The sequence below is a fragment of the Gouania willdenowi genome, chromosome 21, assembly GCF_900634775.1.
Source record: "Gouania willdenowi chromosome 21, fGouWil2.1, whole genome shotgun sequence".
NCBI lineage: Eukaryota > Metazoa > Chordata > Actinopteri > Blenniiformes > Gobiesocidae > Gouania > Gouania willdenowi.
Genome location: NC_041064.1, coordinates 38,503,545 through 38,530,210, shown reverse-complemented (window position 1 = coordinate 38,530,210; position 26,666 = coordinate 38,503,545). Strand labels below are relative to the sequence as shown.

Genomic DNA, 26,666 nt, shown 5'->3' with positions numbered 1-26,666 from the left:
TCATGATATAAAAACACACATTATTACAGAATGTTATAATAAATCAGTGACATTTGTGGACGTAACATCACAGCAGGCTTTGAATAAATGCTTTATAAACACAGGCTGATCTTTAGATTTTCTGTTACTGGTTTTTAAAACACAAAGATTATTCTGCCGAACTCACTACCATGATTGGTTAAAAGGTCTTATTATTACAGGAAATACCTTGAAGCCATCTTTTCTCATTCTATCTCTGCTTCTAGAAGTAATTCCCCAATGTTTTTGGCACAGGCACAATATCGAGTGCAGTGGGACCCTTCATGGTGAAACCAATGAAAAAGGACATCTTACAACCGTCCCAGTAACCATTGATCTGACTGCGGCTCATTGGAGTCAATTCAAGCTTAAACGTTCCTGCATCTGCCAGGATCACATCTCTGTGTATCTCACCAGTGACCCTGAGAAGGAGCTCCTTCACTTCCTCATCTTTCCATATTTGTCCGTTTCTCCACATCGAAACAAACTGTTCTGGCTCACACTTAAAACACTCTTTGATTTGTCTCAGATGTACCAGTCGATCATAACCATGTTTTTTCCCCAAAAAGAAATGAAGTACAGGCCACTTGCCACAGTAGACCTCCTTCATATCGTCATGGTAACAGCTCCTGAGAAGTGAGATGTATTTCTCCAGACTTTCACACTTAGTAGGATATAGAGGGCATGGCCACAGAAGGACAACGGCAATGAAGTAAGTTGATGAGGAATCCTTCAATGAAATGTGGTTCCTTAAAACGTCCTGCAACCTGTGAAGTAGTACCTGGTACGGTGGAATGTGTTTTGATTCTCTTTTAGTACAACTCAACACAACACTGACATAGATGCAGTTGATGCAGTCTTTCACGTTTTGATTTCGTGCACAGAGATACTCATATTCTCTAGCACACTCTTCCAGTTTTCCAACTGCTTTGCCTTCAGAGAGATAACTCAGAATCCCAGTGTAGCTGTCAACTTTTTCCATTTCAAGGAACTGTCTGGCCTTGAGTAACTCAGGTAGGTTCAACTCAGGCGTAGTGGTGTTGCAGAAAATCCTTCTATACTGCCTGAAAAAGTTCAAAAGCCTTTTCTCCAAGTCTTGATTATAATCAGCCTTCAGTCCAAATTGGGTACTTAGATTAATACTGATCTTGTCCAGGAAGTCAAAGTTCTCCTTCATCCTACCTTTGAGGCAGTGCAGGTATTCCTTATATTGTTTGAGGATGTCATAGAAAGGTTTGTTTCTGTGTTTTTGTGGATCTTTTTCTTCTAAACTCTGAAGCACAAGTTTTCCAGCAAGAACTTGGCTCATTATATCATGGCGTACTGTGTGAGCTGAAAACACAGGGATGTTTTCAAGGATCTCAATAACAAGTACATCAACTTCTATCTCTCCCTGACAACCTGATGTGTTGTGCAAAGTGTTGTTGAATTTGTTTTTCAGTCGCTGGACTGACTCTTTCCTTGCTAGTCTTTGTGTCTCTTTGAAACCTTCTGTTGCTTTTTGAGCCAGTTTCAAACAGTGCTGCAGTTTTTCTGGAACCAAAGGTTCCTCTTTGATGTTTCCAAGAGCATTTTTCAGCTCATGCTTAATAACCTGTGCCGATGTGTCTGCAAAGTATGAGCTGTCTTTATGAAGATCTCTTGCTTTTTTAGCCCAGGATTTGGCCTCTCTAAAGTTTTTCTTTCTCAGGTAATTGTACCTGGCGAGCAACTGACACACAACAGCATCTTTCTCAAATCTTTTTGATGCATTTTCAAGTACACTTTCTTCAAGGCCGGGAGTCTCACGTGCAATGTCTTCAATGAAAGGAGAGAATTTATTCTCTCTTTTACTGGACAATTGTCGATTCACCAAAATGTAGCGAAGTTCTTGCAGTAAATAGTCTGTGCCTTGTATACAACCATAGACTGTGTCTGTGTTCAGTAGAATGTCGACAATTTCAGCTCTCTTCATATTGTGAGTGGATGAAAGTTCATTCAAACACTCTTTTGCAATACGCCAATGGATGACTTTGAGAGCACTGAATTTGACTTTTCCTACAACAAGGCAGCGGCCTAGCAGAGGTGAAAGCTTCCCAAATTCATCTTCAATTTTGTTTTTGCCACAAAATGGTTTTGATTGAATATTGAGAAACTCTTCACAGTGGGAGACGGAGAGGGAGGCGTTCCTGCCGTAAACATTTAACAAAACCAAAACAGCAAAGAGTTGGTCTGCTTTCTGTTTTCTATCAAATCTTTTCAAAGTGGCTTTGACCACACTCTGAATATATGCTGGCTGGAAATTTTCCTTCATTATCATGAAACCATAAAATGTGTCAGCATTTTTGTGTGTTTTTTTAATTTCTCTCAGCTTTGCTTCAAACTTTGTCTGCTCTTTGGCAGAGAGATCATTTCCAATGAACACAGTATCTGGAGATGATTGGATGGAGTGAGAGGACTCTGATCTCCTGCAGTTCAGGAGAAGCACCAGAGCAGAGCTGGACTGGATTCCTCTTTCCTCACATTCAGTTTCAATGAGCTCCTGTAGGTCAGATACTTTATCCTCATCCTCAAAGTCATCGATCATCAGTAACACTGGGACCGTTGGTTGGACCTCCTTACTCTCACACGTTAAGAGTTTGACTACCTGTTTTGCAATTTCTGATTGGTCAGCTTGGTTTTCCCTGAGCACAGCACAGCGACACTGGTCTTTTAAGGACCATAACGTGTGCATGGCCAAAGTTGTTCCCCCACATCCTGGGAGATGTTTGAGGTTGAGCACCACACACACTTTATTCAAAGAACACAGACCTGGAACAATGTGGTTTAAGATGTGGTCAAGCATGTCTCTTTTAATGAATTGTGAGGATCCGGGCTGTTCTGAGATGTAGAAGTTCCACCATGTCACGTTTCCTCCTCTATAGAAGTTCTCCTCTAGAGGAATGATGTCCTTATTTCCTCCTTCACATTCATTTGTGCACAAGACCTCCAAAGTACTCATACTTTGCTCTTCTTTTTTTGCAAGTACAACTGTACTTCCACCCCCACAGGGTAAAAAACGAAGAGATCTTTGCTTTTCTGACCAAAGGTTCAGAATTGTGCCATTGACCTCTGTAAAACTGAGCTCATATATACATCTAGGGGAGATGTCAATTTTATTTCGAGCTTCAATCAGATTCTTCCAGGAAGTAAATCCTGATTTATTGTCAGATATGCAAAGAATTTGGTGAGTACCCCTGAGCTCCTGTGAGAAAGTACAAAACGTCTCAACAATGGGGTCCATCATATCATTTACTGTCGACAAAAGTAAGAAAATGACCAGGAATCTGTTTTGTGGAAGAACATCTGGTCGACATAGGAATGAAATAACATCTCGAACTGAAGCTCCCTTCTCCATCGACCACTGGTCTATTTCTGACGGTGTTTCCTGATCAGCACCACCGTTGCAGAAGACCCAGCTTGTGTTCCGAGCTAAATTCAACCTCTTTACCATATCTTCCACTTTCTCAGTAATTTTATACTTTTTTGGAAAATGTACATTGACAAGAATTGACTGATTCAGATGATTCTGTAGTCCACCTCTATCTGACTCCGGATCAAAGTCTAAAACAGCAACTGGATTGAGGTCAACAAGAAATGCCAGGGATTCCAGCTGGCTTGGATGGGATTTGTTTGAGACGACCACATAATGCTCAAAGTGTGACTTATCCATAGACAACGAACCACCAGTGATCATGTTGGCCAATAGATGACCTTGAGTACTGCTTTTAACTCTACTGAGGTGTTCTTCTTCAGCATGTTTCCTGAGTTCTGACACTTCAGAAATCCCATTAAGAACATCTTGATAACGCTTCTCTTTCTTGTCCTCTGGGGTTTGTGTGAGGAGGTTCACAGTGCTTCCACCTTCTCGCACAAAGAACTGTTTGGATGGCAGGGAATTTTCTGTTTCATTGATCTTTTTCTTGGCTTTTTTAGTGGTCATGTCATGAGTGTTTGTGTGGTAGTAGTTTTCCTTACAGATCAAAGAATCAGGAACAATGTCTACTTCTATCACATATTTGGTGGACGATGTCATGTTCCTACTGAGTACACCAACAAACCGAGGATGTCTAATGCATTTTTTTGCATCTTTTACATATTTATGCTCAAAATGAACCTCAATAGCTTTTTCTAATTTATTGGCAAAATCCTCTTTGTCTTCCACATCCACCCCCAATACTTGTCCATGTTTAAAGCCTTGTTTTGTGTCTCCAATTCCAAAATGTATGGTACCATTGGTGCGACTATTCATACATGCTGCTGCAAATCGTATCGTTTCATCAGTAAATTTTTTCATTTTAGTTTCATCTGTTGTCTTGGTGAAAGCTTTGAACTCATGGCAAGGCTCTATTAGGTTTGAGGGACCTGACTCCATGCTCTGTAGAACATTGTTCTCAGTATATCTGTCTGCATTATGGTACCTGTCAAATGGATATGGCTTGCAAAGACTTACAGACTGGCTTGGATGTTCTTTTAACCACTCTTCCTTTGCTTGAATGATACGTTTTGCAGGTCCAAGTTTAACACCTATAATTTTAAAGTCTTGTGAATTTAATGATAAAAGAGAACTTCCATCAACGTCTTCTTCAAATAGTTTCTCAGCAACACGTTCCTCATCACCGTCCAAGTTGCGAACCCACTTTCTGACGTCACATTTAGTCCAGAGCTTGATGTCAGGTGGAAGATCTTCCTCCATACTCTGAAAAAAGCCATACATTTAATAAACTATGATTTATTAACTCAAATGACATATAAAGTTAAGGGACACACTGCACCAATGCTCTATATAACAGTCATCTGTGTGGTAAAACACGGATGTTTAAAATCTGTTCATACATGGTGAATACTATCATTGTGTCTGTGATCTGACCCGGACTCTGCCTGGAAAACAAATGTTACGGATGTAACTACGGTTCTATGAATCCTGGGTGGCTGCCAGAGGCGGTGCTTCACACACTGGTCACGTGTAACCCGGAGTACCCGGTACGTCTTTAACTTCCGGTTTAGTCAGAGGTGCTCTCTTTAGAATCTACTCATGAAAACACAAAGATTCCAAATGACTGACTGCTCTGGTCATCCTGGGTTCATAGAACCACAGCTACATAAGTAACTTTCATTCTATTTCATCCTATCTGACTGGATGACCTGTACCAACAGGTCACGAGGAATCCCCCAACCATCTACCTATTGTGTAGAAGAATGGGTATTAAGCCATGTTCTAACTGAAATGACTGTTTCATCAAAGGGAAAACATATTGGTTACCATAATAACACAGTCCGTGGGTCAAACCTGTCTGACCAGGTTTAAGCAGCAGGATCTACTTAATTTGCTGACTCACTCTCATGAAACCACGTCATCATTATTAAAGAACTCATTTAGTGATGCTTTAAAACATTCAACAAATATCTACAAAAGGAAAAAGGAGTCAAAAAGACTTTAAAATACAGCTTTAATACTAGACAATTTCCGTGGAAATCGTGGGAGGGACTCAGGGCGGTTGCCGGACGCTGAAGCATTAGCCTAGCAATCGCATTAGATTGTAAACTACTCAGAGAGCCTGTATGACTGTGTCGCAACTTTGATGCCAATTACCTCTATGCAGATGTTAATGCATGTTTAAATGTGTCTGTGTGTGTGTGTGTGTGTGTGTGTGTGAAACACCACATACAGTATGGTAAGTCTGTATGACTGTGTCGTGACTTCTTCGCAACTTTGACAACAGTGGCTTGTATGCAGATGTTAAAGCATGTATGAAGTGTTAGCATTAGACCAGTATTAACCTAGTGTTAGCATTAGCCTAGGATTAGCATTAACATTAGCCTAGTATTAGCATTAGCATTAGCCTATCATTAACAATAGGCTAGCGTTAGCGTTAACTTAGTGTTAACATTAGCCTAGCATTACTGTTAGCGTTAACTTAGTGTTAGCATTAGCCTAGCATTAACATGCACATTAGCCTAATGTTAACATTAGCCTACCATTAGCATTAGCTTAGCATTGATTATAGCCTATCATTAACATTAACCTAGTGTTAGCATTAACATTGGCTTAGCATTAACCTAGCACGAGCATTAGCTTGAACCTATCATAAAATTACCCTAGTGTTAGTATTAGCCTAGTGTTAGCATTAGCCTAGTATTAGCATTAGCATCAGCCTAGCGTTATCATTTTCCTCGCATTATCCTTAACCTAGCATTAGCATTAGCCTAGCATTAATATTAGAATAGCATTAGCATTACTCTAGCATTAGCATTAACCTAGCATTAGCAATCACATTAGCCTACCATTAAGATTAGCTTAGCATTGACATTAACCTAGCATTAACATTAATCCAGTGTTAGCATTAACATTAGTATTGACTTAGCATTAGCCTAACATTAGCATCAGCCTAGCATTATTATTTACCTAGCTTTAGCATCAGCCTACCATTAGCATTAACTTAACATTAGCATTAACCTAGCATTAGCATTGCCCTAGCATTAACATTAGAATGGCTTTAGCATTACCCTAACATTAACATTCATATTAGTCTAATGTTAACATTAGCCTACCATTAGCATTACCTTAGCATTGTTATTAGCCTAACATTAGCATTAACATTAGCATTGGCTTAGCATTAACCTAGCATGAGTATTAGCATTAACCTAGCATGAGTATTAGCATTAACCTAGCATAGCATTAGCATTAGCCTAGCATTAACATTAAAATAGCATTGGCATTGCTGTAGCATTAGCCTAGCGTTAACATTAGCATAGCGTGAGCATTGGCATTGCTGTAGCATTAGCCTAGCGTTAACATTAGCATAGCGTGAGCATTAACCTACTATTAGCATTAACCTAGTATAGCATTAGCATTAATATTTGCATTAGCCTAGCGTTAGCATTAACCTACCACTAGCATTAGCTTAGCATTAATATTGACACCAGTGGCCTGTATACAGATGTTAAAGCAGGTATAAAGCCTTCGCTTAACATTAACCTAGTGTTAGCATTAGCCTAGCTATAATATTAGTTTAACGTTATCATTGGCCTAGCGTTAACATAAACAATAGTTTAGCATAAATGTTATTATTAGCATTATCCTAGCAATAGCATTAGCCTAGCAATAGCATAAGCCTAGAGTTAACATTAGCAATAGGCTAGCATTAACGTTATTATTAGCATTAGCCTAGTGTAATATTAGACTAGCATTAGCCCAGTAAACCAGTTAGAAATCCAGTTCACAGTGTGGTATGTGTTAAATTCCCAGTATGAGCTGAAAGTGAACAAACAGCTGAACATGTCAAAGTTTGAATGGTGGAAATCAGTTAAAGATCTAAGTTGTAGGTGTAAAATGAGAGAAATGGAAGAGAACATGCAAACTCCACACAAGAGGAGGGTTGGTGATGAAGAGGAGTGAAGATGAAGAGTTGAAAGGTTGAAATGACTCAGAGAACATGTAAACAACTCATAGAGAACCTCTTCATCAATTTTTTTGATGAAATTTTCTTGGAAAATTCTCATTCCCCGTTCATTTCAATGGGCCTTAAATTTGCACTTTTTTGCGATTTATCCTGCAAAAATGTCACGGATTGCTTATAAAAGTCATAGCATACCATTCCCAACCAATGCACACATTTTGATGCACAATTTGCGTGGGTTTTCTCAAAGCGCTAGGACTAGTTTTACGCCGAAGTTTTGGCAGAAGATGAATAATAATATCTAAGAAAAAGATATGAACGGGAGAATTATAGTTGCTCGAGGCGAGGCCCAGCCCCTAATTAAACAGAATATCATGGTAAATGTTTTATCTATCTATAAAGCGAAGAAGGTCTGTGTGTGTGTGTTTGTGGAGTGAATATCTCCCTGACGTGGTGTGTGTTTGAGCTAAACTTTGTCAACGGCTTCCAAATACTTTGCAAAACGTTCAACATTACGGCACTCTCGGTATTGAGCGCGCTACTTCCAGGTTCATGATGTCACTGTGTCGCAGTTTGTTTGGGTTTTAAGAAGACGGTCAATATTAAAAACATTTTTGTACTGCTAAAAGTTATTAAAGTTAATATTTCATGGTTATTTAAAATGATCCCCATGGTTTGTTTAAAAAAAAAAAAAATAGGAGCCTAATTGTAGATAATACTTTAATTTACTCACTCACGTAGTTTGGAGCTTTACATTTTGTTTTGCGCAGTTTTGTTGTTTTTCTGATTGGCGTTACAATGTCTATGGAGTTTGGTTATCAGCGTCTCAAACATTTCACGGGAACACACACACACACGGTATTTATTTATAATAAAATATACTAAATTAGTAAAATAAAACAAAACACAAACAATATTTGTACAAAAAGCAAACAAAACGACAACAGAAATGCACAAAAACACACAAAAAGACTCCAAAAAACATATATACAGAAAAATACACCAAACAACAAAATATGAAAATGACTCAAAATACACAAAACTAAATATTCATATAAAACAATACACAAAATGACAACAGAAATGCATAAAACTACACCAAAAATACACATGACTCCAAAAAACATACATTACAGAAAAATACACCAAACAAAAAAATATAAAAATGAGTAAAAACCAAACACATTTATCATGTTCATGTCCCATAGAATTAAACCAGATAAATCACACACACTATTTTATTCTATAGCCGTGTGCGTGTGTGAGAGATCCACAGACACACACATAAAAAATATACTAAATTAATAAAATAAAACAACCCTAACCCTGTTGTTTTGTGTACATAAAGTACACAAAACAACAACAGAAATGCACAAAATAAACAAAAGGCTCCAAATACACTAAACGACAGCAAAAATATGAAAATGACTAAAAATACACAAAACTAAATATTTATACAAAAAATACACAAAATGACTCCAGAATCACACATTGGCAACAAAAAACATTAATTATACAAAAATGCACAAAAACAACGGAAAGATACAAAAATACACATAATGACTTCAAAAAAACATACATAATACATAAAATATAAAAATAAACCATGTCTCATAGAATTAAACCAGATAAATCAAACACACTATTTTATTTTACACTCACAAATAAACCTTTTATAACACTACAGAGTACAGTATGTACACCTCTATGTACATACAACCTTATAACACATACTCATTTGGTAATGGACAACTCTACTTAAGCTCCTCCCACTATATGAATACATACTTCAGACAGGGACTGTACTAGTAATTTTAAATCCATACAAATGATGATATAATCATTATTCCATGTTTAATGTGTAGCGTATTATTAATGATATCACAGTGTGTTTAAACCATCAGTAATAATATATAATATATACGTGTGTATCATCACCTCTGTTTACCACACGTATAAATGTGTTTATTTATTGATCAGAGATTAATAATGAGAAAGCTGTGGATATACAGAGAGGGAGGGGCTTCAGGGACAGGGCGGAGCACTAAGGCTCCCAATGACAAAGATACACTATCACTTTAAGAGACGTGCACACAGTGCACGTACCTCCGTGCACAGCTCACCTGTACCTGCAGCGTCTACAGTGTTGGATGTGACATCCAACAGCATCCAACAGCATCCAACAGCACCACTGCTGCTCCTGCTGTTCATTTAGTGCTGAGATCATCAAACTATTCATCAAACACTCACTAGTCTCATTAATTACATATTATTTAATTATGAATTACATCATCTCTTTATTAAACGCTGACAGGTGTTAAAACACTTATTAAATGATCAGTGTGTGATCACATGATCACATGATCAGTGTGTGATCACATGATCAGTTATTTATGATAAATTGACTAAATAACACTTTCTTTAACCCTTTAATACTTTTAAAATGTTTAAACCACAGCCAGTCTTTTTTTTTTTAACGTGTCATTAATTTTCACTGCTCAGTAACAGATGATGTCACTTCCTGTTGGTCTCAGCATTGGTTCCTATTGGATGTTTAATCAGAGTAAAACCTGTGATCTATCTCTGCAGGAAGTTGTACATGTGCACTTAAGCTAAACGCTGTCAGCTGATTGGCTCAGCCAGAGAGCTCCAAGCTGAGAAGAGTTTGATGAAATGCTAAAAGGCAGCATGTTCACGGATAGCTTAGCTAACCAGGTTTAAACCGTAGGCCTGGTTCTACTAAGAACACTTTATGGAACACACCTCTGGTCACAGTGATCCAGTATTAGTGGATCAACAGTAATTAACAGACACATCTTCTCCATTCTTTCCAAGATTGATTTGAATACATCCAAAGTAGCATCTTGTTTACTTTTCAGTTCATTTATCATGATAGTCTGAGAGTTCAGTGTCCTGTCCAAACATCTGAGTTTAACCACACACCACTAATTTATAATAATAATAATATTAATAATAATAATAATAATAATACACTCAAAGACACTTTACAGGTTAAAACAACAATAACAGTGATGAAAACAAAGAAATATAAATCAGTAAACAAACAGGAAACAGTGTTAAATGCTGAAACAGGTGAGTTATTAATTTAATCATGTTTACTTACATCTCTGTCATTTCCTTCAGCCATTGTAGTTTTTTTTCTTCTTCAAATGAAGTTCATCATCCCTGAAATAATAATTCATCAGCACAGGTTACAAACAGAAGAGTTTTGTCCTGTAAATGAACGTCTAATGAGGTTAACACATGGATATACATCAGATGTGTTGTTCAGTATCCTGGGATTATAGCTTCTGCTCAGCTATGGTCGGGGCCAGGCAATTTTAGGCAGAATAGAATAGACATTGATTATCAAAGTGGATGCTCAGGTACAAACAATACATAAATATAGGAGCTATTTACAGAAGATGAGGAAATAAGGGTTAGTCTGGTGTCTCACATCTTCCTCTTCACAACACCTCATAGATGTTCTATGGGGTTAAGGTCAGGCCAGTTTGCTGACCAATCAAGAACAGGGATACCATGGTCCTTAAACCAGGTACTGGTAGCTTTAGCACTGTGTGCAGGTGATAAGTCCAGAGACCTCAGCCTCTGAGAGGGAGTATAAGGACACAACAAGTCTCTAATGTAGGAGGGAGGAGCCTGACCATGCAACGCTCTGAAGGTCAGCAGTGAATCCCTGGGATGACGTCATCAGGAGCAATCACCAGCATCTCCGTTGTGTCTGAGTTTAGTTGGAGGGAATTTGCACCGAGCCATTTTTTAAATTTAAGCAGAGAGCTTCATTTCCTGGTCTCAGAGGTGTTCAAAGAGCAGTAAAGCTGAATATCATCAGCAAACAAATGATATGAAACATCATCAAAGCTCTGGATATTTTTTCCTAATGGAAGAACATAAAGTAAAAACCAAATTGAACTCAAAACAGAGCCTTGGGGAACCCCGCACAAGAGTCAAACAGGATCTGATTTGCAGAGACACTAAAGCTCCTCCCTAATAAGGAGGAGGGGAACCACGGACCAGGACAGGACATTTTCCAGAGTCCTCAGACATAAGATCACTAGATACTTTAAGCAGGGCTGTTTCTGTGGAGTGATGCTTACGAAAACTGGACTGAAATGTGTCAAAAATATTGTATTTCTCCAAGAAGGGTATCAACTGATCAGGGACCATCTTCTCCAACACTTTGGACAAAAACGGAAGTTTTGCAATGAGCCTGACATTTTTTAGGTTTGTTGGGTCCAGATTAATTAAACAACTTCACCCTGGGATTATTAAAGTATTTTTGATTCTGACTCTGATGAGGTTTTTTGAGAAGAGGTTCCACAAATGCATGTTTAAAAGAACTGGAAAAAACACCAGATGAAAGTGAGAGGTTGATCAGATTGATAACCCAGGGGTCAATATCAACATCAAATAGTTTTACAAAATGTCTACAGGGCAGAACAAAAAGAAGGTTTCATTCTAGTTACCAGAGCTGAGACATCGGCCTGTGTTCCAGGACTAAAAGAGGACCACTCACCACAGCACCAGGTGTGCAGGGCGAGAGCATTGGAAGTTGATCTTTATTATCCTGAATTTTATCAATAAAAAACTTTAGAAAATCACTGTTGTCAGCTTTACAACACACAGGTGTGGGAAGAGCAGCAGCACAAACAATAGAGTTGATGGTATCAGAAGGTGATCAGCTGTCAGAAGTAGTCACATCTGGCATTTAAAGAAGACAAAAGTTCCCTAAGGTGCAACCTATGGACCTCAAGTTTGGTAGACTTCCATAGACGCTCAGTTTTCCAACATATTCCCTTCATATCACGATTACCATCATTAATCACACGCTGCTTTATGAGTCACCAGATTAGATTTGACAGGTTCAACCTGATCCAACATGAGCTCACAGTGGCTATTAAAGCTATGGATGAGGCTCTCACCATCATGACATTCTAAGAACAGTTTAGAATCAAACATGGTGGAGAAACTAACTGCAGTGTTCTCTGTGATGAAATAAAACACAGCAATGGTGGCTCATGTAGACATCCTCTACACAAAGGATGGCAACGTTAAGGCCAAGTGAAAAAACAAGGTCTGAAGTGTGACCCTTTTGATGGGTGGGGCCAGAGACGTGTTGCTCAAAATTAAAAGTTTGAGTTATTGTTAAAAGTTCCACTGCTGTGCAGGATGTGCTGTCGTCAACATGAATATTAAAATCTCCAAGGATTAAAACATTTTCCAACTTTATCATTGAAGATAAAATGGGACTAAAATCCTTTAAAAAGACAGCAGCAGGTCCAGGAGGACGATAGACCAACACACAATAAAATGAGCTAGAAATGTGTGAATTTTGGAATTTTATTGGCGGAAAAATGAGCAAAGCCAGAGGTGGTAAAGACCAAGCTGCAAAAGCCTTGGGCTCCGTGGACCTGTTGCTGCAGCCGCGGCCTCCGGATATGAGCGTGGTTATGGAGGCTATTGCTAGCTCAGAACAGAAGATTTTGGCACGCATTGACTTGAGCACAAAGGACTTAAATGACAAGATAGGGTCCATAAAAACCACGGAAGTGATTGCTACAATGCTGAAGGAGATACTAGGCCTAAATTTTGTTCCGACATTGGACCGTGCGCACCATGGGCCGCGGCCGCAGCATGAAGATGGAGATCCCCCCAGAGCGATTGTGGTAACGTTTCACTACTTTCAAGAGAGGGAGGGAGTTTTCCCGAGGGCAAGTTCGGCCCCAATGTTTTTACAAGGCAAAAAGATAAGTCTCTTTCCTGACTACACCCCTGAGGTAGCCAAGAAACTAGCTGCCTTTTCTGAAGTTAAGCGGCTAACCCTAACCCTTGTTCAAGGTGTCAATGGTCGTCTTTTGGAAAACTGTCAGGTCAGCAGTTATTAAATTGTGTCGGCTGGAGTCCGGGCCACCGCCATCTTGGATTATGTCGTCACCAGCGCGTCATCGCCGCAAGTTGCCTGAGTGCAGAACGACCAAAATTAACTTAACTCCTCAACTAGAACTGTTGATTGATTTGTCACATGACTGTTTGTTATTTAACCCTTAAGGTCCTTTTTAAGTTATTCTGTCTTTGTTTATTCGGTTTGAGTCTGGTCATGTGTTTAACTCTTGTCTGTGTTTCAGGTGTTCCTGCTTGTGGCTCCACCCCCCAGTGATGTCTGTGTGCTTGGTTGGTGACTGATTAGCTCCCTCATGTTTCCACCCAGGTGTGGCCCATTCCCAATCAAGTTTCCCTCACTATTTAGCTGAGTGCTTGGACACAGTGGATCATTGGTTTGTTCCCTGTAGCTCCTGCCTCGTTGGATTGAAGTTACTTTTGTTTAGTAAATAAACATGGGTTGGTTCCTACATTCTGCCTCCTTCTCTCTCTGCGTTTGGGTCCACACCCACACTGGACCATGACACTGTTCCTGGGTTTGAGTTTGTTTTATTTAGTTTCACATCTACCTGTAGATCTATGTTTTTTACACTGATGACAACTTGTTTGTAGTTTTATTTCAGCAAGTTTCACTTTTCCAGTTACAGTTGGAAACCTTTGTGATTGAATACTTTAGGTACATTACAGCAACCAAATTACACTGTATCAACTGTGAATGAATAAAAATAACCTGTGTAAAGGCTTTTTAAATGAAAACATTCTCCTGTGAAATCTGTGACCTGTTGACCTGCACAACTCAAAGAATCGTTTAGAAGATTAATTGAAATTGAGAATCGGAATCGTTAAAATCCAAACAATGCCCAGCTCTGGTGAGGTGTTTTCAATATTGAACGTTATTCTGTTTTTCTGAGATACTCAATTTTTTCATTAGTTGTCAGTTATAATCATCAACATTAAAAGATGGTGTACATTATACAAGTTTCACTTTTTGAATGGAATTACTGAAATAAATCAACTTTTTCATGATATTCTAATTTTATGACCAGCACCTGTAATTAGAATCCTTTTAGTTCATAAGGCTGCGTTTTAAGAGAAAACCACTCTGTGTGAGATCAAGTAACTTCTCAGCTGCAGAAACTTAGAAAAATCTGTTGGATTCATCCCACATTTTTCTTGTAACTAGTTAAAAGTAACAGATCATTTATCAATAAAAGCTCTTTATTTGCCCATTCCCTGAATCTAAAATCTAGTTTTACTGGTTTCAAATCTGCAATATCTGTGATCTTCATTGGAAAGAGGAACCCTGATTTGTATCCATATGTTGGTGAACATTTGAAGTGTACATTTCACCCAAACATTTTTATTCTCCTTTGGAGCATCACAGCAGAGCCTGAAGAGGAATTTCAGTGTCAACCATGTTGTTTCTTTGTTGTGTCTCGTCTTCCCAGTGGAATAGTTAAAACTAGGCAGGTTGAAGCTTCTGCATGTTTTAGCGTTGGTCAGCTGTGTGAATTTGATTCTTGGTTTGAAATCCTTTTTTCCTAAAAACAGTTGCTGGGATCCAGATGGAAAGTGACAAAAACAAATATAACAACCTGGGGAAAATATTCATTTGTATAGTTTCAACCCTTCTAAAAAGAGAGAGCGTCAATATCTCCCATTTATCTAAAATCCCTATGAATTTGGTTTATTCATTTTTTTAAATTAGCTTCATACAACAGAGAGGTGTCAGCTGTGATCAATACCCATGTATCAAAACCCCTGTGACCAGTTAAACTGAACTGTGTTTTATAGATCTGGAGGCCAGAAACCCATAATTATCATCACTTTATAACCCAAAACATCACTGGAGGCTTTCAAGCTTCTCAAAAGCTCAGGTATGACAGTCGCCTCTAATATACAGACAATGTTGTCTATGTAAAATGAAAATGATAGCTTGTGAGTCCTGACTTTATCTGATATACCTATTATTAATGGATTGGTCCTAATAAATTCAGCCAAAGGTTCATTGCTAATAGCAAACAGGATTGATGACAATCCACAACCCTGGGGGGGAGGGGGGGGACCATCTATAACCATTTACACGTACTTGGAGGTGGGATTTGTGTATAATACATCAAACCAATCATTAAATCAAAACCCATCTCTGATAACACATTTCAAGAACAAGTCCATCAGATCAAATACCTTCTCATCATCGATGGGTGAGACGTTCTACAGCGACTGACATGATGTTATCTTCATTCCAAGCTTTCCAGGTATAAAGCCTGTCTGGTCCAGATTAATGAGTTTATTAATTAGTCTTCTTCACATTTTTACATCGTTACATGATAAACTAATTGGCCTGTAGGAGGCGCACTGTGTGGGATCTTTTCCATCTTCATGTATGACAGAAATTAACGTTTCTGTGGGTCTTTTGAACTCAACGCGTAATTGAACATAATGTAAAATGGAAGTGAGCTCACTTTCAAAGCACTGGGCGAGTGATTATTTTTTAGCTTTTTAATAATAAACTTTATTTCTTCTTTAGTTATATTCTCCACTAGTGCCTTACAGTCATCTTCATCAAGTTTTGACAGATTAATTTGTTCTGATTTATCCAGAGGTTGTTGAGTTACAGTATATATCATTGAATTCTAATGTGAATTTTACATCAGTGAGGCTTGAACGTACAATAAATCAATAAGTTAAACACTTCCTCCTTTCTATCACTGAGCTAATTAGCATTAGCACATGGAATTAGCTTCATTAATTCACTAACGTTAACGTTTAAAGAAGGATTTCAAACCACTGTCAAAAACTCAATTATTAAGAAAAAAAAAACACAAATGCATAAAAATGATATTTTATGTTTTGTCTCTAATTGAGATAAATTATAAATGATGTAATTTAAAAAAAAAGAAAAAAAATAGAGTTTGAGAAAAAATTCTGATATTTTCCAAACAATGATTCCAAAATTAGTTTTGATGAACATTAAAGATGTGTTTAGTGAGAATTTACACGTCTATGTTTAGAGTTAAACATGTTGATCCACTGAAGGATCAATTATTGATCGATTAATAATGTGTGTGGATGGTTTTAACAACAGGCTGAAGATGAGCAACAAACTGTGGGAGATTTAGGTTTTTGATAAAAACAGAGATAGTTTTAGAAATTAATGTAATCTGATCAAACACACACACATTTGATGTTTGATCAAATTAAAATTTTCTAAACTCAACTTCAGTATCAACTATATATATAAATTAATCTTCATCAGAGACCTTATCACTGCCCTAGTGGAGGGGTGGAGCTTTACATAGTGATCTAATATAATATAATATAATATAATATAATAAATATAATATAATATAATATTAATAAATATAATATAACTATAATATAAATAAATATAATATAATATAATATAATATAATAAATATAATATAATTAATAATATAATCTATATTATTATATAATTTAATTAATTATAATATAATATAATATAATATAATAAATTTAATTAATTTAATTAATTATAAATATTATAATATAATAAATATAATATAATTTAATTACTTATATAATATAATATAATATAATATAATTTATAATTAATTCTATATAATTATAATATATAATTTAATTAAGTATAATATAATATAATATAATATATAATCAATATAATATAATTTAATTATTAATATAATATAATATAATATAATAAATATAATATAATTTAATTATAATATAATATAATATAATATAATAAATATAATATAATATAATTAATTAATTATAATATAATATAATATAATATAATATAATATAATATAATATAATATAATATAATATAATATAATATAATATAATATAATATAATCAGGACCTAAACTGTGTTGAGGTTAATGAATTTTAAATCTTTTAATGCTAATGGTTGATGAAACGTTCTAAACCAAAGAGAATGAGTTTCTACCTGTTGTCTTCAACACATTGTGATACATTTAGTTCTGGGTCAGAACATTTGTGTTGTGTAGGACAGAGAACGTAGAACACAAGTAAATGTCACTGGTTGATTATTTTAATATTCACTCAATCTACAATATATAAAGAGACGTAGTCTAGAAGTAAAGGTTGTGTAACATATAAACAAGGAAGTGTTTGTGACTTCCTGTGTGCTTCAGTGTGTATCCACTACGTCAGAGCCCCGCCCCCTACCTACCACGTGGTCAGTATCTGAGGAAAAGCCTGGTTTTGTTGATCTAATCAAATGAAGTCAAATAAGGAAGATGTGAAAAATAAATGAAAATAAAATAGTTATAATTGTAAAATGAGAGGAAAACAGGCTGTAACACATTATTATTAGTGCACATGTTGTCCTCTGGAGGGCGCTCTACTACTGTATAATGATCAGTTTGATTTCAGTCAATAATGACAATGTGAGAAAAGTGTTTCATCTGAACTCAATAATTCACCTGAACACAGGTTTATATATACATTTAGTCACATTAATAGTTAATATTTCTACTTCCTGTAATCTGAAACCTTATTTCCTTTATTCACTGAGATTAAACTAGCAACTGTTTTTATTTTCTCTCTGTGAACAAAGCATTGAAAACATGAACATAAACTGGAAAACTATGGTTATTTAAAAACATCCAACCATCGATCAGGTTGGATGGTAGTTGGATGTTTAACAGCAGAACAATGGTTACAGTCACACTTTAAGTTCTTACCTTTGATAAATGTCTTTAAACCAAAGTCAGTGGAGCAGCTTCACATCCAGACTCACTGTGAAGGGGATCAAACTGGTTTTATTTCTCATAAACGAAACCTTAGACTACGTTCCTGGATGTGACGTCACACCCAGTAGAGCAGGTTTCTAACAAATGTAAAAACACATTTTTCTTTCAAAACAAAAAACAATTCAAGTTAAACATTAATACAAATATAAATAATAAAATCACTCATTGCAACAAAATAAATATGAATACTATTATAAAGTGGTAAATGTAATTGTTTTTAAAAAGAAATGTAAACATCTAAATGAAAAGATTGGACACATCCTATAGTTGGCGTGTTGTGGAGGCCAATCAGTGATAATAAATTGTGCTTGTTACAGGTTAGCATTATTTCCAGTAGCCTTGAAGTCCAGAGGGTTATTCCATAAAGCAGGTTATGTTCAAACTCAGAGTATCCCATTCCAGAAAGCGAGGTATGTTCTTCTCTGAGTCTGTTGCCGTGGTAACATTCTCCATGAACTTCTCCTGCTTCCTGGCAGGTTTTGTCTAAGAAACTCTGGGTTTCTACCTGGCTCCGCCCACCTGAACATTGCTTCTTAAGGAACACTTTAATGAACCATGACACTGTTCTCTGACACACATTAGTGACATCACATTACTAATGTTATGCTGCTTTAGGTGTTTTTTAATCAATCTGTAGTTTTCTTTCTAACATTGTAGATGTAGATCATTTAGTGAAACACACTGAGAGGTTGATCTACATTAAAACATCTACTGACGTCTGTAGTAAAGTTGACTGGATACAAACCTGTGGATAATGTAAATTTAAAGTAATACATATTTAAGGCTCTACATTGTGACATTGTTTTGTACTGTAATACAGGTGTATGTATAGTCACCATCAGTTGTGTATTACGGTGGGGCAGCGGGTAAGGAAACGTTGAGGGTTTGAATCCAAACTCAGTCATCTTTTTAATGACTGTTTTTTAGACGACTCTGACGACTACATTACATTAAAAATCAATATAAATGATGTCAGACAGCGTTACTGTCTCTATAGCCACTACAGTGAGAGGGCGGGACTTCCTCTACTTACTGGGGCCAAAGAAAGTGGAATACTCCCTAAATACACCTTTTAAATTATCATTATATTGTGAGTGAACTCATCCTTTATAAACTCTATGAGTTGATCATTTAAACTGTAAGTACAGGTGGAGCTGTCTATGATAAGAGCTGTAAACGTACAGTGATCAGCCCTCAGTGATGATGCCCCGCCCCCACAGACAAATAATATTATTATTATTCCCCAGTCGTTACGTCACTGGAGCGATGAATTGATGAAGCGACCAAAAAGCACGACTAATCACGTACGATTTAGCAACTATTGTCTCTGAAGTGACGTTCTGTGTGAACACATTTAGAACAGGCTCATATATCTCTATAAACACCTGATTATTTCACCATCAGGGTGAATAAATCACTCTCCTCCAGGTGGTTGCCATGGTAGTTTGTGTTATCTTTGATCCATTGATGATGGCTTTTTATGGCACATGTTCACATTAGACATTTATTGTCTATTCTGCACACCCTGAGTGATCTTACTTAATGCCAAATGTAACTAGTGAATTTCTCCATTGTGAGATCAGTAAAGGATTATCTTATCTTATCTTATCTTAGTAACCCAAGGTTTACATACTCAGGGTTGATTGATCCACTTCATACCAGCTGTAATAAAATCAGATACTCAGAGTTTATGGATAGACTCAGAGTTTGTTGAACCTCCTTTATGGAACACACCTCTGGTCACAGTGATCCAGTATTAGTGGATCAACAGTAATTAACAGACACATCTTCTCCATTCTTTCCAAGATTGATTTGAATACATCCAAAGTAGCATCTTGTTTACTTTTCAGTTCATTTATCATGATAGTCTGAGAGTTCAGTGTCCTGTCCAAACATCTGAGTTTAACCACACACCACTAATTTATAATAATAATAATATTAATAATAATAATAATAATAATACACTCAAAGACACTTTACAGGTTAAAACAACAATAACAGTGATGAAAACAAAGAAATATAAATCAGTAAACAAACAGGAAACAGTGTTAAATGCTAAAACAGGTGAGTTATTAATTTAATCATGTTTACTTACATCTCTGTCATTTCCTTCAGCCATTGTAGTTTTTTTTCTTCTTCAAATGAAGTTCATCATCCCTGAAATAATAATTCATCAGCACAGGTTACAAACAGAAGAGTTTTGTCCTGTAAATTCTCATTCTTCCTGAGCCAAGGAAGAGAACGGACGTGTTTTTCAGAGCTCTGGGAATGCTATACTCCCGTCTGATAACGCGACCTTGATTACCAGCATCAAATAAACTACCACATCAAATACAAAAACGTTTCACATACAATCAAAATCCCTATGAATTCAGACATAATAATGTGTTTAGACCAAACAGGGTCATATCAAACGTTGGCAAACATAGTACTGTGTATAGAGCCATGAACCTCTGGAACAGCCTTGACGCAGAGACACAACAGTCAGATAATCTGAAACAATTTAAGGAGAAAATGAGGAGGACATTTCTACATGCATACAGATCTCAAGTCAACTCTTCATTGAACTCTACAGGACATCTATCTGCTAGGAGTCATGATCTTTGGCCTGCTAATGATGGGGGTATGTGTCTGTGTATGTGCCTTTCTGATGGATCGTAAGCTGAGGCGACTTTCAGAGGATATGAAGGTTCTCCGAGAGAAGAAGAACTTTACGTTTGGAGAGTTGGAGGAACGTAAACAACGACTGGAAAAGAAAGCCCGAGGAAATACGGAGAAAAAAGACAGTGAAGAGGAGTAACAACAGGAACAATGACTGCAGACGAGAACACATCACAAAAAAAAGGACAAAAAACAAAAAAAAAAAAAAAGGGAAGAAACGAGGTTGGATGTAAAATTATCTGTGTTCAAATCAGGGGACGGATCTGGATAAGCATAATGCTTTTTTCCGTCGCCCTTTCCGGCATGAAAAAAAGACAAAAAAAAACAATGATGTGATTTTGCTCTGAATGTCAAAGTGAATTTCTGTGAATGCAACCATGTCGGAAATGAACTGAATAAATAAATGAATAAATAAATGAACGTCTAATGAGGTTAACACATGGATGCACATCAGATGTGTTGTTCAGTATCCTGGGATTATAGCTTCTGCTCAGCTATGGTCGGGGCCAGGCAATTTTAGGCAGAATAGAATAGACATTGACATCCTAGTTCCTCCATCAGATCCACCTAAAGTTCTACAAACACAGGGACAGAGATGAACCTGTAGCAACCATTATGAACTGGACACTCAACTAAAGCTAACTATGCTAAGCTAACACACAGACACACAGACTGGGCTAAGAGCTAATGCTAACCACTAAATATAAGGAATAATAGACCAAATAAAAAGAACACGTCATAAAACCACAGATTATAGATTAGTTTATGATCAGATTTAACACTTTATAGAAGAATAAAAACTAAACATGTCACACGTTGTGTGAAATAAATATTAACATAAATAATAATGTCACTATTAATCCGTCCCAATTTGTGAAACACAATATTTTTTAATGATACTTCATGTGTTCACAGACAAAGCTGGTCCCATTAGACTAATGTAACTATTGATTATTACAGTAAATATACTGAATGATTACATCATCAGCTTGATCTGGTTTGATTATAGAAAATCAGAGTTATTTATTAATCATAACTTTATGTAACTCATTGTCAAATATGAAATAAACAAGATTCATCAGCAGTAAAAACACTATTGGAGTTATTTGTGATTTTTTTATTTATTTATTTATTTTTTTTAGAAAATAATTTAATTAAATTTTCATTTCATTGTGTACAATATATTCCATAAAATATCAGCTCATGAACTCTATGAGTCAGCAGATATTGTAGCCTTTTCTTTAAATATGTCTAATGTTGATGTATTCACATTTATTTGTGTTTGTAAAGAACCTGTTTACACTAAGTTGTGATTTTTAAAATGTATTTATTAATAACTTTTATTTATCGTGGTTTTTATTGTTATCGTGATAATACAAAACTTTATCGGAATTATTTTTTTAGTCAATATCGCCCATCCCTACTGAAGGAGGACGAGGCGCACGGCACCAGGGCCATGACGACGCAATGACGTAATCAATGACGTCGACGCAAAATATGCGCGCCGATGCGTCGTCTAACCAAAACAAAGATGGCGGTGCCGTAGAATAACTAACACTAATGGTTCCTCCGAGTTTCAAAAGTGCAAAACAGTGAAAACACGCAGTCGTTGGTCAAAGGTATCTGTTCCTCGTCCTTTATCCTGGGCGTGGCCGGACGGAAACACCCACTGTGACGTCATCATCAGCAGCACATTTACATACCACTGTGATACACTAGTTAGTAGTTTGTCCTGATTTATAATTAAACACAATGTATATTTGCTGTTAAACATAGACATTTATTGGAGTTTTCATTTACAGTGTGAACTTTTATTTTCTCCTTAAACTTCCTAAAGACAACACCACACACACACACACACACACACACACACACACACACAACACTCACTCACGCACATAAACACACACACATAAACGCACACACACACACACACACACATACACACACATGAACACACACACACACACTCACTCACGCACATAAACACACACACATAAACGCACACACACACACACACACACATTCACACACACACACACACCATGAACACGCACATGAACACACACACATAAAACACACACACACAAAACACACGTTAACACACACAACACACAACCACACACACTCACGCACATAAACACACACACATAAACGCACACACACACACACACACACACACACATTCACACACACACACACACATGAACACGCACATGAACACACACACATAAACACACACACACACACACACAAACACACACACACACACACACAAACACACACACACACACACACTCACACCCTCACGCACATAAACACACACATGCACACACACGCACACACATTAACACACACACACACACGCATAAACACACACACACATTAACACACACTGTTAATGTTGAACAGTTTTGATAAGTATTTTTTATTTACTGTATTTTTTAGGGTAAAGTTTTTTATACTTTGCAGTGTTTTGTTCAGTTGTTATTGTTAAGACTTTAAAATATAACAAATCTATTAAATATACATTTTGGTGAAATTATTTCAATTATCAGTGTTTTTTCAACATTTTAAAAATACTGCGGTATATCAATAACTGTGATATTATGGTCACTATAACCGTGGTGTGAATATTTCATAACGTAGTTCAGGTGAATTATTGAGTTCAGATGAAAACACTTTTCTCACATTGTCATTATTGACTGAAATCAAACTGATCATTATACAGTAGTAGAGCGCCCTCCAGAGGACAACATGTGCACTAATAATAATGTGTTACAGCCTGTTTTCCTCTCATTTTACAATTATAACTATTTTATTTTCATTTATTTTTCACATCTTCCTTATTTGACTTCATTGATTAGATCAACAAAACCAGGCTTTTCCTCAGATACTGACCACGTGGTAGGTAGGGGGCGGGGCTCTGACGTAGTGGATACACACTGAAGCACACAGGAAGTCACAAACACTTCCTTGTTTATATGTTACACAACCTTTACTTCTAGACTACGTCTCTTATATATTGTAGATTGAGTGAATATTAAAATAATCAACCAGTGACATTTACTTGTGTTCTACGTTCTCTGTCCTACACAACACAAATGTTCTGACCCAGAACTAAATGTATCACAATGTGTTGAAGACAACAGGTAGAAACTCATTCTCTTTGGTTTAGAACGTTTCATCAACCATTAGCATTAAAGATTTAAAATTTCTTAAACCTCAACACAGTTTAGGTCCGGAGTATATATATTATCTTATATTATATTATATTTATATATTATATATATTATATTATATTATATTATAATTAATTAAAAATTATCTTATATTATATTATATTTATATATCTTATATTAATTATAATTATTAATTAATTATATTATATTATATTTATTTATATTATAATTAATTCAATTTCTATTATATTCTTTATTATTAATTTAATAATTAAATTATCTTCTATATTATATTATATTATAAAAATTATATTATATTATACTATATTATTTATATTATATTAAATTAATAAATTATACTATACTCTATTATATTATATTATATTATTATATTATAATTAATTATATTATATTATATTTATTATATTATATTATATTATATTATATTATAATTAATTAAATTATATTATATTATATTTATTATATTATATTACATTATATTATGTTACGTAAATATATATATATGTATGTATGTATGTATTGATATCTGAAGTGGACTGGCGCCCTGTCCAGGGTGTAACCCCGCCCAGCAGCCAATGAGAGGCGGAGATTGTCACCGACAGACCCTGACAAACAGGAATAAAACTGGATGAATTATCTGAAGTAAAGTTTGGAAAATTTGAATTTGATCAAACATCATAAACACAGATTATTTTTCTTTACCGTGCGTGTGCGTGTGTGCGTGTGTGCGTGCGTGTGCGTGTGTGTGTGTGTGTGCGTGTGTGTGTGTGTGTGTGTGTGTGTGCGTGTGTGTGTGTGTGTTTAGGGGAGAAACACTGATGATTTTCATTCAATCCTCTGAAAGCAGAAAAATACACTAGTATATCTGCCATGTTGCACACTGCGCATGCGTAGGGAGACAGTATATCACGAGTTTTTCACACCGTGGTTATCTACTGCGGCGGTTACCATGGTAATTAAAACATAAACGGTAACCTTCACTGTCATAAATTCTACCGTGATTAACCGTGATACTGGGAACCGTTACGTCCCTAACCTGAACACAGGTTTATATATACATTTAGTCACATTAATAGTTAATATTTCTACTTCCTGTAATCTGAAACCTTATTTCCTTTATTCACTGAGATTAAACTAGCAACTGTTTTTATTTTCTCTCTGTGAACAAAGCATTGAAAACATGAACATAAACTGGAAAACTATGGTTATTTAAAAACATCCAACCATCGATCAGGTTGGATGGTAGTTGGATGTTTAACAGCAGAACAATGGTTACAGTCACACTTTAAGTTCTTACCTTTGATAAATGTCTTTAAACCAAAGTCAGTGGAGCAGCTTCACATCCAGACTCACTGTGAAGGGGATCAAACTGGTTTTATTTCTCATAAACGAAACCTTAGACTACGTTCCTGGATGTGACGTCACACCCAGTAGAGCAGGGTTTCTAACAAATGTAAAAACACATTTTCTTTCAAAACAAAAAACAATTCAAGTTAAACATTAATACAAATATAAATAATAAAATCACTCATTGCAACAAAATAAATATGAATACTATTATAAAGTGGTAAATGTAATTGTTTTTAAAAAGAAATGTAAACATCTAAATGAAAAAATAAATGTAAATATTGTTTAGAACTTAAAATAAAACCATTACAGCTTAATTTATCCAACCATTGTTTTATTTTCTTTCTTCTTAATGATGATGTGTTTGTTTTTTGTCTTTTGGGGTGTTTGTCATTTTTGTTCTCATGCATGCTTCCACAGAACCACGTCAGATACGTACCTACATCTGCAGTGACGTTCCGTGACCACTAGGGTTGGGTAGGCAGGGCGTTGCAAATGGAGACCACCAATGACAATTCCATATATTTCTACTGGCAAGTGTTAATTCAATTACATTCAAATTAAATTCAACTTTATTTGTATAGCACAATTTACAACAGTCATCTCAATGCACTTATCAAAATATAAAATTCATAATAATAGAGAAAAAACCCAACAAGATCCACATGAACAAGCATTTAGCCATCTAACAAAATCACCATTAAAGAAACATAAACAATTATTTAATATAGCCTCCATACTCTCCAACAACATATATCTCATGACACGACAGCACATCTGTTGTTTGTGTTGGAAACACAGAAACATGGAGAAAATGACAACAACAACAACTCAGAACAACCTCAGTGAGGAGCATCCACAAAGTCAATCCTTCCTTTTGTTCCATTCACTGTAGAAAATACCAACAATGTTCTGACCTTAGCTTTGCTGAAGGTCTGGTAACTTTATGACTCGTAAGTGAAGCTAATGTACCTGCCATCAATGTTATATTTTACATTTGGTTTTGTGGCTGTAACTCATTTCTGACTGTGATAATTATTAACGTAGATAATATTTATAACATTGGATAAAGCTTAGTAACAAACTGGCACTGTGATCATTTTTTTAAACAGTTTCCATTATTAGACAATATAAATGGTATGAATAGCACTTTCCCATAACAAATTAATATGAGAAAACCAAACTGGTATTATAATATAATAGAATCTAACATCTATTGAAGATTACTAAAGTTATTATTATTATTATTATTTTTGTTCCTAATGTTTTTGTTTCAGGATTTTGAATGGACTCTGGAAGGAGTGGCACAAATGGAGGAAACTTCAGAGGAGGAC

General features: G+C 35.9%; 1 protein-coding gene across 6 annotated transcripts; it reads right to left on the bottom strand.

The window, feature by feature from the left end:
* On the bottom strand, nucleotides 1-25,416 carry LOC114455502 (sterile alpha motif domain-containing protein 9-like). 6 transcript variants are annotated; one of them, XM_028436779.1, is made up of 6 exons: nucleotides 25,283-25,416; nucleotides 20,217-20,278; nucleotides 18,053-18,198; nucleotides 15,525-15,608; nucleotides 10,561-10,622; nucleotides 1-4,735 (listed from the first exon to the last, which is right to left on the bottom strand). In XM_028436779.1, the coding sequence occupies exons 5-6, from the start codon at nucleotides 10,582-10,584 to the stop codon at nucleotides 242-244; spliced, it is 4,518 nt and encodes a 1,505-aa protein (XP_028292580.1). In that variant the 5' UTR covers nucleotides 10,585-10,622; nucleotides 15,525-15,608; nucleotides 18,053-18,198; nucleotides 20,217-20,278; nucleotides 25,283-25,416; the 3' UTR covers nucleotides 1-241. The 6 variants fall into 6 exon arrangements, with proteins under 6 accessions (XP_028292580.1, XP_028292581.1, XP_028292582.1 ...); XM_028436780.1 differs by having other exon boundaries at nucleotides 15,525-15,604; XM_028436781.1 differs by having other exon boundaries at nucleotides 18,053-18,107.
* Nucleotides 25,417-26,666: the final 1,250 nt, after the last annotated feature.